This window comes from Rhinatrema bivittatum, chromosome 17 (assembly GCF_901001135.1).
Source record: "Rhinatrema bivittatum chromosome 17, aRhiBiv1.1, whole genome shotgun sequence".
NCBI classification, from domain to species: domain Eukaryota; kingdom Metazoa; phylum Chordata; class Amphibia; order Gymnophiona; family Rhinatrematidae; genus Rhinatrema; species Rhinatrema bivittatum.
In genome coordinates this window covers 18,927,027-18,941,376 of record NC_042631.1, presented here as the reverse complement: position 1 = coordinate 18,941,376, position 14,350 = coordinate 18,927,027, and the positions used below count along the sequence as shown (strand labels likewise).

The window sequence follows — 14,350 nt, the reverse complement described above, 5'->3', positions numbered from 1 at the left end:
ACTATCCCTGTATCCATCGGAGCGCATTTTCGACGCGTTAGCTTTACCCCTTAACTGAATAAGGGGTAAATAGCGCGTCCAAAACGTGCGTCCAACACCCCCCTGCCCCAATCCTAATAGGGCCATCAACATGCAAATGCATGTTGATGGCCCTATTAGGTATTCCCGCGCGATTTAGAAAGCAAAATGTGCAGCCAAGCCGCACATTTTACTTTCAGAAATTAGCGCCTACCCAAAGGTAGGCGCTAATTTCTCCAGGCACCGGGAAAGTGCACAGAAAAGCAGTAAAAACTGCTTTTATGTGCACCCTCCGACTTAATATCTTGATGATATTAAGTCGGAGGTCCCGAAAGTTTTAAAAAAAAAAGTAAAAAAAAAAATTTGAAATCGGCTCGCGGGTTGAAAAGCGGACGCTCAATTTTGCCGGTGTCCGGTTTCCGAACCCGTGGCTGTCAGCGGGCTCGAACAGACGCCGGCAAAATTGAGCGTCATCTGTCAAACCCGCTGACAGCCGCCGCTCCTGTCCGAAAAGAGGTGCTAGGGACACGCTAGTGTCCCTAGCGCCTCTTTTTACTGCTGGGCCTAATTTAAATAAATTTATTTACTGTATCGCGCGCACAGGAGAGTGTCTTGTGCGCGATTTTACTATATCGGGCCCGTAAGTGTGTTGTAAGGACAGGGATACAGGGATAGTGGCATCTAGTGGCCAGACCCGGAGGCCCTGCCACACCTACCTTTATCTAATGAAGATTACTCCTTTAGAAATAGTTTTAGATACTTTCTGCTTGCTCAAAATCTTACCTGCCTTTCTTCCCTTCCTAATCTTTTTAACTTAAATTCCAGTCTTGAAACTGATTTTTTATTTTTTTTTTAAGTCTGGGGTGAAGGGACAATGCTGCTGAAGCCTCAAGTCTTCCTACTGAGGGTGATGACAGCAGCAGTTTTCCCACACATGCCAGGGCCTGCTACTGGTGTTGCAGGAAGGGGGTGGGGGTGGGGGGGGGGGGGGTGGGAATATAATAAATTAAAGGTGGGCTCCCCCTGCCCCAGGCAGTTTTCACAAGCTATGCAGGTGTTGCAGACTGGGAGGGCAAGTGATTGCTAGGGTAGGATAAGAGAAGAAATGGATCTGAGTTGCTGATCTTCCCTCGAGGTGGAATGAACAGTGCACGCCCCTCTTGGTAACAGAGGTGCCGATGTAATAAGGCGCACTGCGCCGAACGCACGTTTTTTTTATTCAGTTTTGTTCGCGTAACTTTACTCGCAATTTAATAAGGGTTTTAGCACACGAAAAGAAATGTGCAGACAAATTAGCACTGCTCCTTGTTAAATCCCATATTAATGAAGGCATTAGCTGCTATTCCCCAGTGCAGGGAGGTACGTTAAAGCCTTGGAGGCTTAACTCATGTTTTTTTTTTTTATTTAATGCTAGAAATTGAAATCCTGGGTTAGAGATGACATAAAAGTTAACTCACATTTCTGCAGTTGATAGTCCATGGGTGCTGTGGCCTGATCCTCCTCCCACTGCTTACTTTTCTTCCTTTCTCCTGTCGTCAGTTTTGGCCTTTTCGGTTTTCAGTGCACGCATTGTTTATATGTGCCAGTGTAATAAGACCAAGAGCTTTTTTTTTTTTTTCCTGCACATGGACAATTATTGTGCTCACATGCATTTTTTTTTTTTTTTTTTTTAACTTCAAATGCATTTGCATCCCTATTTATTGACCTATTAATTTGCATTGCCTCCTCCCCCGGTTATTTGTATTGTTATCTGTTATTTGTAAGGGCGCTGCCCATAAGTTTTTTTGTTCTTTGTGAACCGATACGATGTGCGAACGGCTTTCGGTATATAAGAGACGTTAAATAAATAAATTAATTAATTAATTAGCTTATTGCAACCAGAGTTAACTCATTTTTCAGTGTAAGAGGAAAAGAGAGGGTTGGGCTAAAACTCAGCATACATTTTTATGTTTTTCACTCGTGCTTTATTACATGGCTCATTGGGTGACACAGTTCAGCGCACGTGTCGCCTGCTCCGGTGGCTGTGAATTAAGATGTACGGTTATGATAGGTAAGCCATTGCTGCAGCTCTACAAGTCAGCGCTCCAGGAGATAGTTGGTACGAAACCCTGCACGTTTGCAGCAGAGATTATATATATCGCTGCACGCAAGGCTTCTGAATTTTATTTCCTTTTGAAATGCACGTTCTCGGAAAGGTGGGGCCTACGCCAAGGTTAGCTGCCTCCTGAGGAGCAGAAGCCCTGTGCAGTCCCGAAGGCACAGGTTGCTGAAAAGTTAAAACAGTTGATTTAATGAGTGCCGGGGGCGGGGGGCTGTAAAAGTTGACTTTTTTCAGAGCAGGTTTTGAAAGTTCACAAGCAAGTGCTCTTCAGTCTGCAAAATTCGGCCCTCCCTGATTTCAGGGAAATATAAGCGAGAGAGCCTGGAGGCAGAAGATCGTAATTTAGATAAAAGTTCTTTTATACGTTCAGGTTTTTAATGAAAGCGATTTGTCTTTATTCTGCTACTACTTATAAGTTAGCGTCACTTGACATGGGTGATTTATCTTGGTTTCTATGAATTCCTAAGTGGATTACAATTTTTTTCTTAGTAATATTTGACAAGGGTCATCTTTCATGGTTATGCTGCATTCTTCAAATATTTAGCCTGCTTAAGGCATAAGAAGGTACTGTGTAGCCATCTTCAGGGTATACAGTGTATTGCATCTGTCGTTACAAAGCCTGATGAACACAATAGGTTTTTCTTTTCTAAACTTGAATGTACTTTTTCTGTGCGTTTTTTCAAAGTGATCTATGCAGGTAAAAAATGTTTTACCCATCTTAATCTGCTCTCTGAAAGGCTAAAAGTCTATGCAATAGATGGAGACACCACCTGTTTTTAGGGTTGACATCTCTCCATTTCCTTTGTTCTCTGGGCCCTGGACACTGTTATCCCGCCTGTCCGTCGTGATGTTGGCAGGGTGAAGAGCAGGCCCAGTGCTGGGGTTGGGTCAACTCCGAAGGGACAAACCACATGGTTTGGCCTCTCTGGAGCAGGCCGCTGAGTGGCTTTTGTGCTGAAGGTGTGCTGTGGAAATGCTGGTGGGGGGGCGGGGTTAAGTTATTTGTGGTATTCTGCTATTTATATTACGCTTATCCAAATTCCCATCTGTCACGCACAGGATGGGAAATACCCTCACTCCCAAATATCAAATATTCCCACACTTAGATGGGCAAGGATCCAAAAATCCTCTTTTGGGATGTATTGTATTGATATTTTATTGTATTTTATGTGATTATGCTATAATGTATGCGTTGCATTGTTGTAAGCGACATTTCAGACTTTTCTGAGAAAAGAAGGCAATAAAAAGAAAGAGGCGCTCCTGGGGGCAATGTTTAGGTCGATGAAAGAAAAGTTATGCACCTAAAAAGCATTTCACATCTTCACATGTAATTCTACCTGCGGCAAAAAGGAGCTGCGAGTGACCACACATACTATGTACCCACAGCACGTTTCAGGGTAAAAATACATGAATTCCTTTCCTTTGAGAACTGGGGCCCCGCGGGTAAGAAACATGCAGCGTGTTTGGCCCCATGCGGATAGTGTGAAAATTGTCCCCTAAAAACGGACAAGGCATTTCTTGCATCTTGGAGACTGCGGACCATGGTTAGGTTTTAGCTGAAGGCAGAGCAAAACAAGTACGAAAGGCTCACAGATCAATTCACTTGCACAATTTTTGAAGTTGCACGTTTTTTGTAAAAAGATTTCATTTCCTGCAAGTTCTAGTAGAGAAAAAGAGCACCACACGAACAAAGAAAATTGTACAAGCAAGCTCTTTAGCAAAAAAAAACAAAAAACAAAACACTTTTCCCAAAAATGATACATATAAGAATTAGGCAAAAGTTTAAAACCATGCCCTCCCTTCATTTTCAATTGCACAGTTGCTTTTCTCCAGAATCTTTCCACTGAGATACCTTCACAATCCCAGAAAGAAAAAATCTATGAAAACATCTGTGAATTTGATGTAGCTACTGGATTTGAGCAAAATTTCAGCAGTCCTGATAGTGTTTGTTTGTTAATACTTCTAAGCCACCTTCCCAGCCCAAGGTGGTTTACAGTGTAAAATACATTACTAGTACATGAAATAATGTACATCAGAAAACAAAATCCACGTTAGTCTTCGTTGTATATTTTAATTTTATGTATGTTTTATTGTTACCCGCTTCAAACAGTGGAAGAGACGGGATACAAATGTTTTAAAATAAACCTGACAAATGAGTCAAATGTGACAACCTATAGCCATCAGCACCATACCAAAAATTATGGGTGACTCAGAAAATTACCATCAAGAGCCAAGTTTCAAATAGATTTTAGTTTCACAGCTCCTTTTGTAGCTTTGCTACATGATTTTCGCAGAAGTTTGTATCAAGGGGTAGATTCTCTGGTTGTCTTTTGACTTAGGTGTGTAATTAATGTCAGTCTAACAATATATGGAATTCTGTGCCTGATGTTTCGAGAACTTTGTGACATGGCTCTGTAATAGAGCTTTCTCAGACATTTAGTAAGATGTCAGTAAGGCACTCTGGTTTGCTTTGTGTAATCTTGATCTGTTGATTTGACCTTATTCAGACCGTAACTGCTTAAGACTCTGTGTTTTTTTCTAGATGCCTTATTTTGTGTAGTGTGTTTATTTTGTGTAATTTATTAATGGATTTCTTGCCTTCTGCTTTGTTTTTTATGTGAATTTGTATCTTATTGTTTCATTGTTTTTTATCTGCTATGTAAATTTGTTGCATGTTTTTTACATTGCTTTGAGTCTGGAGGGGTTGGCGGTTACGTTTTTTGTATTTTTTTTTAATAAAATTATATTTTAAATACTTTCATAGCAAAGAAACGCCAGAACCAGTGTTCACCAGCCACGAGCTTATAAGCCAAATAGATAATTAGATTTCCCTTACAGAGCTGAAGGTGAAACCAAGGTATTTACCTTCTTTGTAAAGGATGGTAGGTTCAGTCATTGCCTAATGTCTGTTGGCATCCTGTTCCATAGAGGGGATGCTGTAATGGAAAGATAAATTGGCTCTAATGGGAGCTGTGTACCCCCTCGCAAGTTAGGAGAGGTCAACAAACTACCTTGCCTTGATGTAAGTTCTTGGCCTGGATATTACCAGACTAATCTACTTCTCAAATATGGTGACGACTATTTCTAAGGACACAGAATGCTAGGCGAGGAACTTAAATTTTAATTTTGGCCATTACTGTTAAGCCAGTGCATGGCACAGAGCAAAGATTGGACACTTACACTCATAGAGCAGCCCATAAAAACTTTTGCTGTAGTGTTTTGTGTTGATTTGCAGCCTGTGCAAGGCCTTGGCAGGGAGGCCCACATACAGGACATTGCACAGTTCAATTACTGCAATTACAAGTGAATACATTACAGCCTTTAAAGCTTTCAAGTTATTACGTCTGCTAAACAGGTGTTTGTTTTTCTGCACTATTTTTCCTGTTCTGGGCTTGATTAATGATGTAGTCATATGATTTAGTTTTGGTGGGAGAACTTGGAATTTGCTAGTACACTTCTGTTTACATTTTCCAAAATCACTTGAGTCAGCAAGTTGGTGTAACTATGTTGAATAAATGATGAGAACTTTCCTTCAAAATTGCAGACATAGATGATAATGCACAGTACTATATCACCAGCCTACTCTACCGTGCCACATTTCTGTGAGCCTCGTTGTACATTCCGTTCTGCTGTAGCATCTGTTCTTTTGATAAGCTGCAGGGGCAGCTGTAGCAGTGATCTTTCCTGATTCGTTGAGCCTTTCTCAATAAGGAAGTTTTCCATAGGCACAAAATAAAGAAGGCGGCTTTTAATGGATCCTGTCCTGCTTTACCATGGCTTCCTGATCACTTTCATTTCCCCATTATAATGATAAATTGCCCTCTTATTAAAAAAAACAAAACAAAAAAAAAACTAGTGGTATGTATTTAATAGCTTTTATATTATTTTTTATCAATCTGAATTTGAAATTACACTCCTCCAACTACAATAATACACCTGAGCAGCAAGTGGTTCTGACAAATAAGGAATCTAGTCTTCCAGAATTTGTATTTCCCTGCACAGTTTTGTTATTTATTAAGCCTGTCCTTGATGCTGAAGGCCAGCATAAGTGCCTTTCAGTAGCAAGTGGTGAGAATTTACAGATGCATTCAAACATGGTGCATTGTTTACTGAGCATACATGGGTCTTGTAGTTATATATCAAAGCAAAAGCACTCTCTAATGAAATCATCACATCATCTGCTGAGATACACAATCCATGTACGAGGGTACATCATATATATTGCCACTTGATTCAGAATTAGCTACAGATCCCCCCACTACCTGCTGAATTAGCTTCATTTATTTTTGAGGGGAAGGCAGGCCACCCTTCCACGGAGCCAGCTTGCGGATGTGTGTGTTTGTTGGCCTGGTTGCTGGGTGGCTCTGCCCCAACCATGGAAGGCTACTCAAGTCCCTGAGCTTTTACTAACCCTTTCCACGTGCCTTACTCTAGCTGCCAGGGTTGAAGATAGCTCCAGTGCAGCACTAGTTCCCTGGAACCTGAGGAAGGAACAGTGTCCAGCCAGCCAATTCTCTGTTCCCCACATGAAAAGGAGAGCTGCCCAATATTTCACCACCCTTATTGTGGAACAGGGTAGTAAAGGAAGATAATCAGCTACGTAGAAAGTCCTTCTGCCTCAAGGAAGCAGCTCTGTTTAGAAAATTGATTTGTTTTCTGTAATTCTCTAAAGGTTTCTTCTAGTTTTTGATTGTCCTTTGTAAGATATCAGGTTTTCAGTTTCCTTGATCCTAGAAGTGTGTAAGAGCAAAGACATTACATGTAATTTACAGTGCAGATCACTTTTTCTTAAGGTTCCTTGCTCCTAGGGGAAAAATGCATCATGCCTATGGGAAAGGACAATGAACGTAATACAAAAACATGGCAGCTCGGGTACAATTAGAAAATGAGCTAACAAAGCTGACCAAGAGAGAATTTGAAGAGAGGCTTGCCATGGGGGACAAAAACTAACCAAAAAGTTTTTTCAAGTTCATTTAAAAAAGAAAAAAAAAAAGGAAAACAAGAGACTCAGTTGTGCCGTTAGATGACCGGCAGTGAAAGAGGTACTAAGGGAGGATAAGGTCATAGCAAAAAATCAAAATGAATTCTTTGCTGCAGTCTTTACTTTGGAGGATGTTGGGACATACCCACATCAGAGCCATTCTTTCTAGGTGATGATTTAGAGGAACTGAAACAAATCATTGTGAGTCTTGAAGAGGTGCTAGAGCAAACTGAAAAACTGAATAGTAGTAAATCACTAGGTCCTGATGGTATTCATTCTACCTTCTCCCCTTGGGTTGTAAAGAAACTCAGGCATGAAATTGCAGACCTATTACTGGAAATCTGTAACTACTCATTCCAATCTGCCTCTGTACCTGAAGACTGGAGAGTAACAAAGGTAGCACCAGTGTTCAGAAAAGGTTTCAGGATTGACCTGAGTAATACAGACCAGTGAGTCTGACATTGGTGCCAGGTAATAGTGGAATCTATTGCTAAAAACAAAATGATTCAATGTACAGGTAAACATGGTTTAATGGGACAGAGGCAGAATGTATTTAGCAAACTGTGAGTTGTGCCTTACTAATGTATTCAGATTCTTTGGCTGTGTGAATAAAAGTGAGCCAGTCAACAGAGTGTATTTGGATTTTCAGAAGGCATTTGATAAAGTCCCTCACTTAAAACCAAAAATATGGAATAGAAGGCAAGGTCTTACTGTAGACTGCTTAAAAGTTAGGAAACGGAGTAAGACTGAATGGTTAGTTTTCCCAGTGGAAAGAGGTAAATAGTGGAGTGCCTCAGGGTAATGTTCTGGGACCCAGTGTTAAACATATTCATTAATGATCTGGAAAAAGGGTATGAGAGTCTAATTTTCAAAACTATTTGGGATATTGGATTTGCATGCGGAGATTTGTCTTAGTATTTTATAAACTGTGGCAGGGATTGCTGCATAGTTTATAAAATACAGCATAGTTCTGCTCTAAAAATACATACATATATTTCAGTATGCGTGAATATTTGCAATGTAATGAAAGCTTATGCTACCTGTTTCATAAACATGCCTGTTTTTTCATGCATATATTTCAGTATGCGTAAATATTTGCAATACAAAGCACTTAATCTACCTATTTTATAAACATACCTGTTTTTTTTCATTCCTATATTTTATGCATGAAAATAATATAAAAAGCCTGTTATATCAGAGGCAAGTATATTTTAAAATGTGTATATATCATTTTGAAAATACTTTTTTAAATTGATATTGGGGCGGATTTTCAGAGCCCTGCTCGCCTAAATCCGCCCAAAACCGGGCGGATTTAGGCAAGCAGGGCCCTGCGCGCCGGGAAGCCTATTTTACATAGGCCTACCGGCGCGCGCAGAGCCCCGGGACTCGCGTAAGTCCCGGGGTTCTCCGAGGGGGGCGTGTCGGGGGCGGGCCCGGTCGTCGCGGCGTTTCGGGGGCGTGTCGGCAGCGTTTTGGGGGCGGGTACGGGGGCATGGCTACGGCCCGGGGCGGTCCGGGGGCGTGGCCGCGCCCTCCGTACCCGCCCCCAGGTCGCGGCCCGGTGCGCAAGAGGCCCGCTGGTGCGCGGGGATTTACGCCTCCCTCCGGGAGGCGTAAATCCCCCGACAAAGGTAAGGGGGGGGTTTAGACAGGGCTGGGCGGGTGGGTTAGGTAGGGGAAGGTGAGGGGAGGGCAAAGGAAAGTTCCCTCCGAGGCCGCTCCGATTTCGGAGCGGCCTTGGAGGGAACGGGGGTAGGCTGCGCGGCTCGGCGCGTGCCAGCTATACAAAATCCATAGCCTTGCGCGCGCCGATCCAGGTTTTTAGCAGATACGCGCGGCTCCGCGCGTATCTACTAAAATCCAGCGTACTTTTGTTTGCGCCTGGAGCGCAAACAAAAGTAGGCTATTCGCGCTCCTTTTAAAATCCGCCCCATTGCATAACCAGTACAAACTATAAAAGCAGTTTACGATAAAACATACATAAAAACATAAAACAATCATAGGCAGACAAAACCAAAGCAATGCCCTGCTGCTTCACAACCCACAGTAGTACTAATAACCAATTGAACTTGCAGAACCAACCTCCAAATATCTTTCCTGGAAATAATGTATCAGTACTTCATCCTGAATTCCATCCCCCTCCCCGAATTCATCCAGTTCTCCCTCCCAAAAATTACAGACAAGTATGATTTCACTTGCAGCAGTCATTAGCAGGTGTAAAATTGTGCAAACAAGTTTGATAATTTTATACTTGTAAATTTCTTTCAAAATTGCAACTTCTACACACATCTTGACCCCCACCCAGAAATGCCCAGAGCACCCCTTTTATTTACGCTGGCAAATGTTGCATGAAATTGAAAATACCATGTTCTTTCAATGTTTATGAAATAGCATGCATGTGATTACTTGCTTCTTATGCATGCATGTGCTATTTTTCCATGCATAACCCCTTTGAAAATTTACTCATGAGTGAGGTTGTTGAATTTTCAGGTGACACAAAAATATTCAAAGTAGTTAAGAGGAACTGCAGAAGGACCTCACCAGACTTAAGAATTGGGCATCTAAACGGCAGATTACATTTCATGTTAGGTGCAAAGTGATGCACAATTGGAAAATAATTTTAACTATAGATACATAATTCTGGGCTCTGGTTGCCACCCGGGAAAATGATTTTGGTGTGAATGTGGGCACTATGTTGAAATTCTCAGCTCGCTCTGTAGCAGCGATCAAAAATGTAGATTGAATGTTAGGAATTATTCAGAATGGAATGGAAAATATAACTGAGAATATGGTAATGCCTCTGTATAGATAAGTGGTGTGACCATACCTTGAGTATTGTGCTTATTTCTGGTAAACCCCATCTCAAAAAAAAAAAAAATACAGTTGTGTTCAAATATTTAGAAAAATTGTATGTTTCAATGTCTCTCTAAGTGAACAGAAGCTGACATAACCTCTGCGTGGTGCAAAGTTAAACATCAACCCAAACTGAAATCATTGTAACATATGTCACCATGAATCAATGAAAAATAAAGAGTACAAATACATGAGTGTATATAGCACAGCGATTCTCAACCGGTGTGTCGCAAAGCACAAACAAGTATGTTGCAGCTTCCGTGGACAGAATACAGCGTTCCCTGGTCTCCCCCGCTGATGAGGCTAATCTTACCTTCCCCCCCTCCTGTGCTCCTGCAGAATGTGGCGGTCCGTTTCTCCAACCGGGATGCTGGCAGTAGAGCCAATACATGAGTGTATATAGCACATGAGTGTATATAACAGAGAAGGGCGACCAAGAAGGTGGAGGATCTTCATCGGATGACGTACGAGGAGAGATTGAAGAATCTAAATATGTACACCCTGGAGGAAAGGAGGAGCAGAGGCGATATGATACAGACTTTCAGATACTTGAAAGGTTTTAATGATCCAAAGACAACGACAAACCTTTTCCGTAGGAAAAAAATCAGCAGAACCATGGGTCATGATTTGAAGCTCCAGGGAGGAAGATTCAGAACCAATGTCAGGAAGTATTTCTTCACGGAGAGGGTGGTGGATGCCTGGAATGCCCTTCCGGAGGATGTGGTGAAGACCAGAACTGTGAAGGACTTCAAAGGGGCGTGGGATAAACACTGTGGATCCATAAAGTCAAGATGCCGTCAATGAAGAGTGGGTGGCTCGCCAGAATGATGGCTACTGCCTGGAGACAATACCCTTATTCAATAAACGTACACATGCTTACTGTGACTCCAACATCGTTCTAGCTTCAACAGCAAGAGGAAATGTGGAATAAAGGATTTGCACTCACAAAGAGGGGAGTAGCTGGCTTGTTACGGCGGTTACTACCCCAAACCAAATAAGCCTGATACTTCAATTTCAATGCATATACAGCATAGTTCTCTGCTTCAACGGCAGGGGAGAAGAAAAACTGATACACACATCCAGCAGAGCTCTCTGCTTCAACAGCAGGGGAGAAGAAAAAAGGGTTCACACTCACAAAGCGGGGAGTAGCTGGCTTGTTACGGCGGTTACTACCCCAAACCAAATGTGCCTGATACTTCACTTTCGATGCATATCCAGCATGGCTCTCTGCTTCAACAGCATGGGAGAAGAAAAAACTGATACTTCACGCATATCCAGCATAGCTCCCTGCTTCAACGGCAGGGGAGAAGAAAAACAACCAATAAGGGCTGAATAACATAGTCTGGGTAAAACAAATAAGCATGGGTGTAGCTTGCTTATTGCGGCGGTTACTACCCCTACTACCCCTAACTAATCAAGCTAGACATTTCACTTGGATGCAGCTCCATCACTGCTTTCTACATTAATGGTGGGGGTGGAAGGGAAATAGAACCAAGAGCTAAGAGAAACAGATAAGTATGAGAGAAAAAAGTGTGTGAAGCTTGCTGGGCAGACTGGATGGGCCGTTTGGTGGTCTTCTGCCGTCATTTCTATGTTTCTATGTTTCTATAATAGCAGCAATGAACTACCTATAGAACGGGGGGATGGGGGAGACAAGGAAAGAAAATGGCTTCTCCTTATCAGTGTAGTCTGGAAGAAGAAGTGGGACTGTTCAGTGCAGAATCCCATCCATTTCTTTGCTAGGGCTTTGCATCCTAGCATGGAATGGAGGTGCTGCCACTTTTCCAACAGGGGAAAAAGGGGCAGATTTTATTCACAAAAAGAAATGATGCATGGAAAATCTTTCTAAAATGATTGTTAGACTTTTTTTTTTTTTTAAACTCATGGTTTTGTCTTGACAAATGTTTTTTGCCCCCTCAGAAGCCTTACTCTATGGGTTTTTTTTTCTTTTTGTTTCTAAATGGTGGGGCTTGAGGGAGGAGGGGACCTTTTTAAAGACTGGGTTCTTAGACATCATTTTTGAACTGTTTATTTTCCAAAATAAGAGTAAGGAAAAACGCAAGATGCACTGGCGCGTGTTATGACTTTACAGTAATCATTGTGGATTCAATTTTGCAGAATCCAGAGGCATAAGGGAAACTCATGCACAGGAGTAAAACCTCTCCACAGGAGCTTGCTCATTACCCCCTCCGTCCCCCTGTCCTCACCCCATGCAGGACAAAATGTCTTGTTCGCCATATAAGAGAAAACGTGCCACGTGCCCTGGATTTCCAGATCGTCTCCCATTTACGTGACTCAGGAATTTTTCTGAATTGAGACATTGTATAATTGTCTTTAGCCTAAATGAAGCTGTTCCGTGCAAAGTGTTGATTTTCATGGAGCAGTTTCACAGGGATAGGAGACCATGACTGCTTCGTTAGTTGGTAGGAATCTTAAGTCCATCTGAACTCTTGCCAGAGTCTGGCACTGTCTGTGGAGCACTCAGCTGCTGTAACCTAATAACGCCAGGACACATCTTTGCTCTCTCGTGGTTAGTTGATCAGGTCTTTAGACCATAAATGATCCATATACATCCACAAAACCCAGTATTTACTGATATTTGTTTTTCTACTCCATGAGGGGACCCACAAGGAATTAGTTTTGAAAAAAGTTTTGTCCATCTTTTCACAGAAACCTTTATTTGTTTAATAATTACATTGTTTCTTGTCTTCAATAAATGATTTTCCATGTTTTAGAATCAGTTTAAACAACTTTGCATGTTATTCCTGTCTCCATTTATGCAAAAACAAAAGGTTTTCAGTCTTGTACATGCTTCAGAAAGATTTGGGATGGTCCACTCTGTTTTACTCCTTGTACAATTCACATACCATCAGGGTATAGCATAAGGTAACAGGAGATTTTTCTTTCATCCCAGCAAGTGAATAAACTCTTCTCTTACTTTTAAGTCTGAATGGTGTGCAACTTGTATAGAGAGTACAACAAAATATACATTCCCAAAAGGGAATTAATGTGATGCTATTCTTATTTATTTATTTATTTATTTATTTAACATTTTTATATACCGAAATTCTTAGTATGCATTAGCTGAGATGAGCGACCGCAGAGGTTTGGCAGTGTGTCATTGAAGTATGTATGAGCAGAGCCGTCAACTCTTCCAAAAAGTTCATGACAGCTAGTTGGTGAAAACCTATCCCGAGTCAGGTGGTGCTCTACCTAAAAATCAAAATGGTTTTCTCTTTTTTTCTGTAAAATACTTCTCTTGGAACTGGGCCAACTTTGCTATTAAACAAAACAAAAAAAAACACAGATAGGCCCCCCCCCCCCCAAAAAAAAAAAAATGGGTCCAGGCTGTAAAATAAATGACTCTTTTCTCCAGGTTTATCCACCCACTAGCCCCCAGCAGTGAATTTGTTTAGAATCTGCAAGCAGGTGAGGAGGAGTGTGGGTTATGGTGCTGCTGATGGGTGCACTATGGAGTGATTCTTTGTAGAAATATGACCTGAGAATGCTACAGGGTTCCCACCGCGCCAGACATCTCCGATCTGGAAACATCTGCCGGTGGTAGCAGGAATGAGCTCCCTTTCCCACTCAGGAGCAAGCTAAAAGAATGTCATTTTATTTGTTTGTTTATTTATTTTGACTGTAATTGGCTCAGGGATCCTTAATCTTTCTTTTACAGATAAAGAGGGTTCAAAGTTTGGGGATGACGAATTTTTAAAGGTTAAAAAGCTTTGTAACTACGTATGTCAGCTCCTGATTCTGATTTACGGTTAAAATGTCCTATTAAACGTGATTTGCAAACTACTTAGCTTTACTCTGTAATTATTTCTGTTTTACTGAGCTTAGCATCTATCAGGCTTCCTGTTTTGGGCTTGTTGGTTGTGTTTTTGTTACATGTTCTAACTAACTTTTTTATTAAATTCATTCTCATCCCAGAAATAAAGGGGCTCAGCTAGCTTATTTCTGTATGATATACATGCATAGGGAAGCCCATGCGTGTACACAGATGCACGATGCCAATGAAGCCACCGTCATTCTCATTCTTTCCTAATGGCGCCTGTTCTGTTTTATGTTTCACAGTACAACAAACACCTCTTTGTGCACATTGGACAGGCCAACCATTCGTACAGTGACCCACTGATTGAATCTGTAGACATTCGTCAGATTTATGATAAATTTCCAGAAAAGAAGGGTGGTTTGAAGGAGCTGTTTGGAAAGGGGCCTCAAAATGCCTTCTTCCTAGTAAAATTCTGGGTGAGTAACCCGTGTTGTGGATGTTTATTTTAGGTTGTGTGCTTTATAATTTGTTTAACTAAATGCATAGATGTCGTTTTTTGTTTTTTTTTTTCCCTGAAGCTCATGGTCCTTTTCTTCTCTTTTCCTCCTCTATCCTTCTC

At 41.5% G+C, this 14,350-nt stretch overlaps 1 protein-coding gene across 8 annotated transcripts in view; it reads left to right on the top strand.

Moving 5' to 3' along the window:
* The window catches only part of TEAD1 (TEA domain transcription factor 1), a 216,623-nt gene that overhangs the window by 188,012 nt on the left and 14,261 nt on the right, over positions 1–14,350 (top strand). For all 8 annotated transcript variants that reach the window (XM_029582126.1, XM_029582129.1, XM_029582123.1 and 5 more), the window contains one exon: positions 14,034–14,207. In XM_029582126.1, coding sequence (XP_029437986.1) covers positions 14,034–14,207 — 174 coding nt within the window. The remainder of the gene's footprint in view (positions 1–14,033; positions 14,208–14,350) is intronic.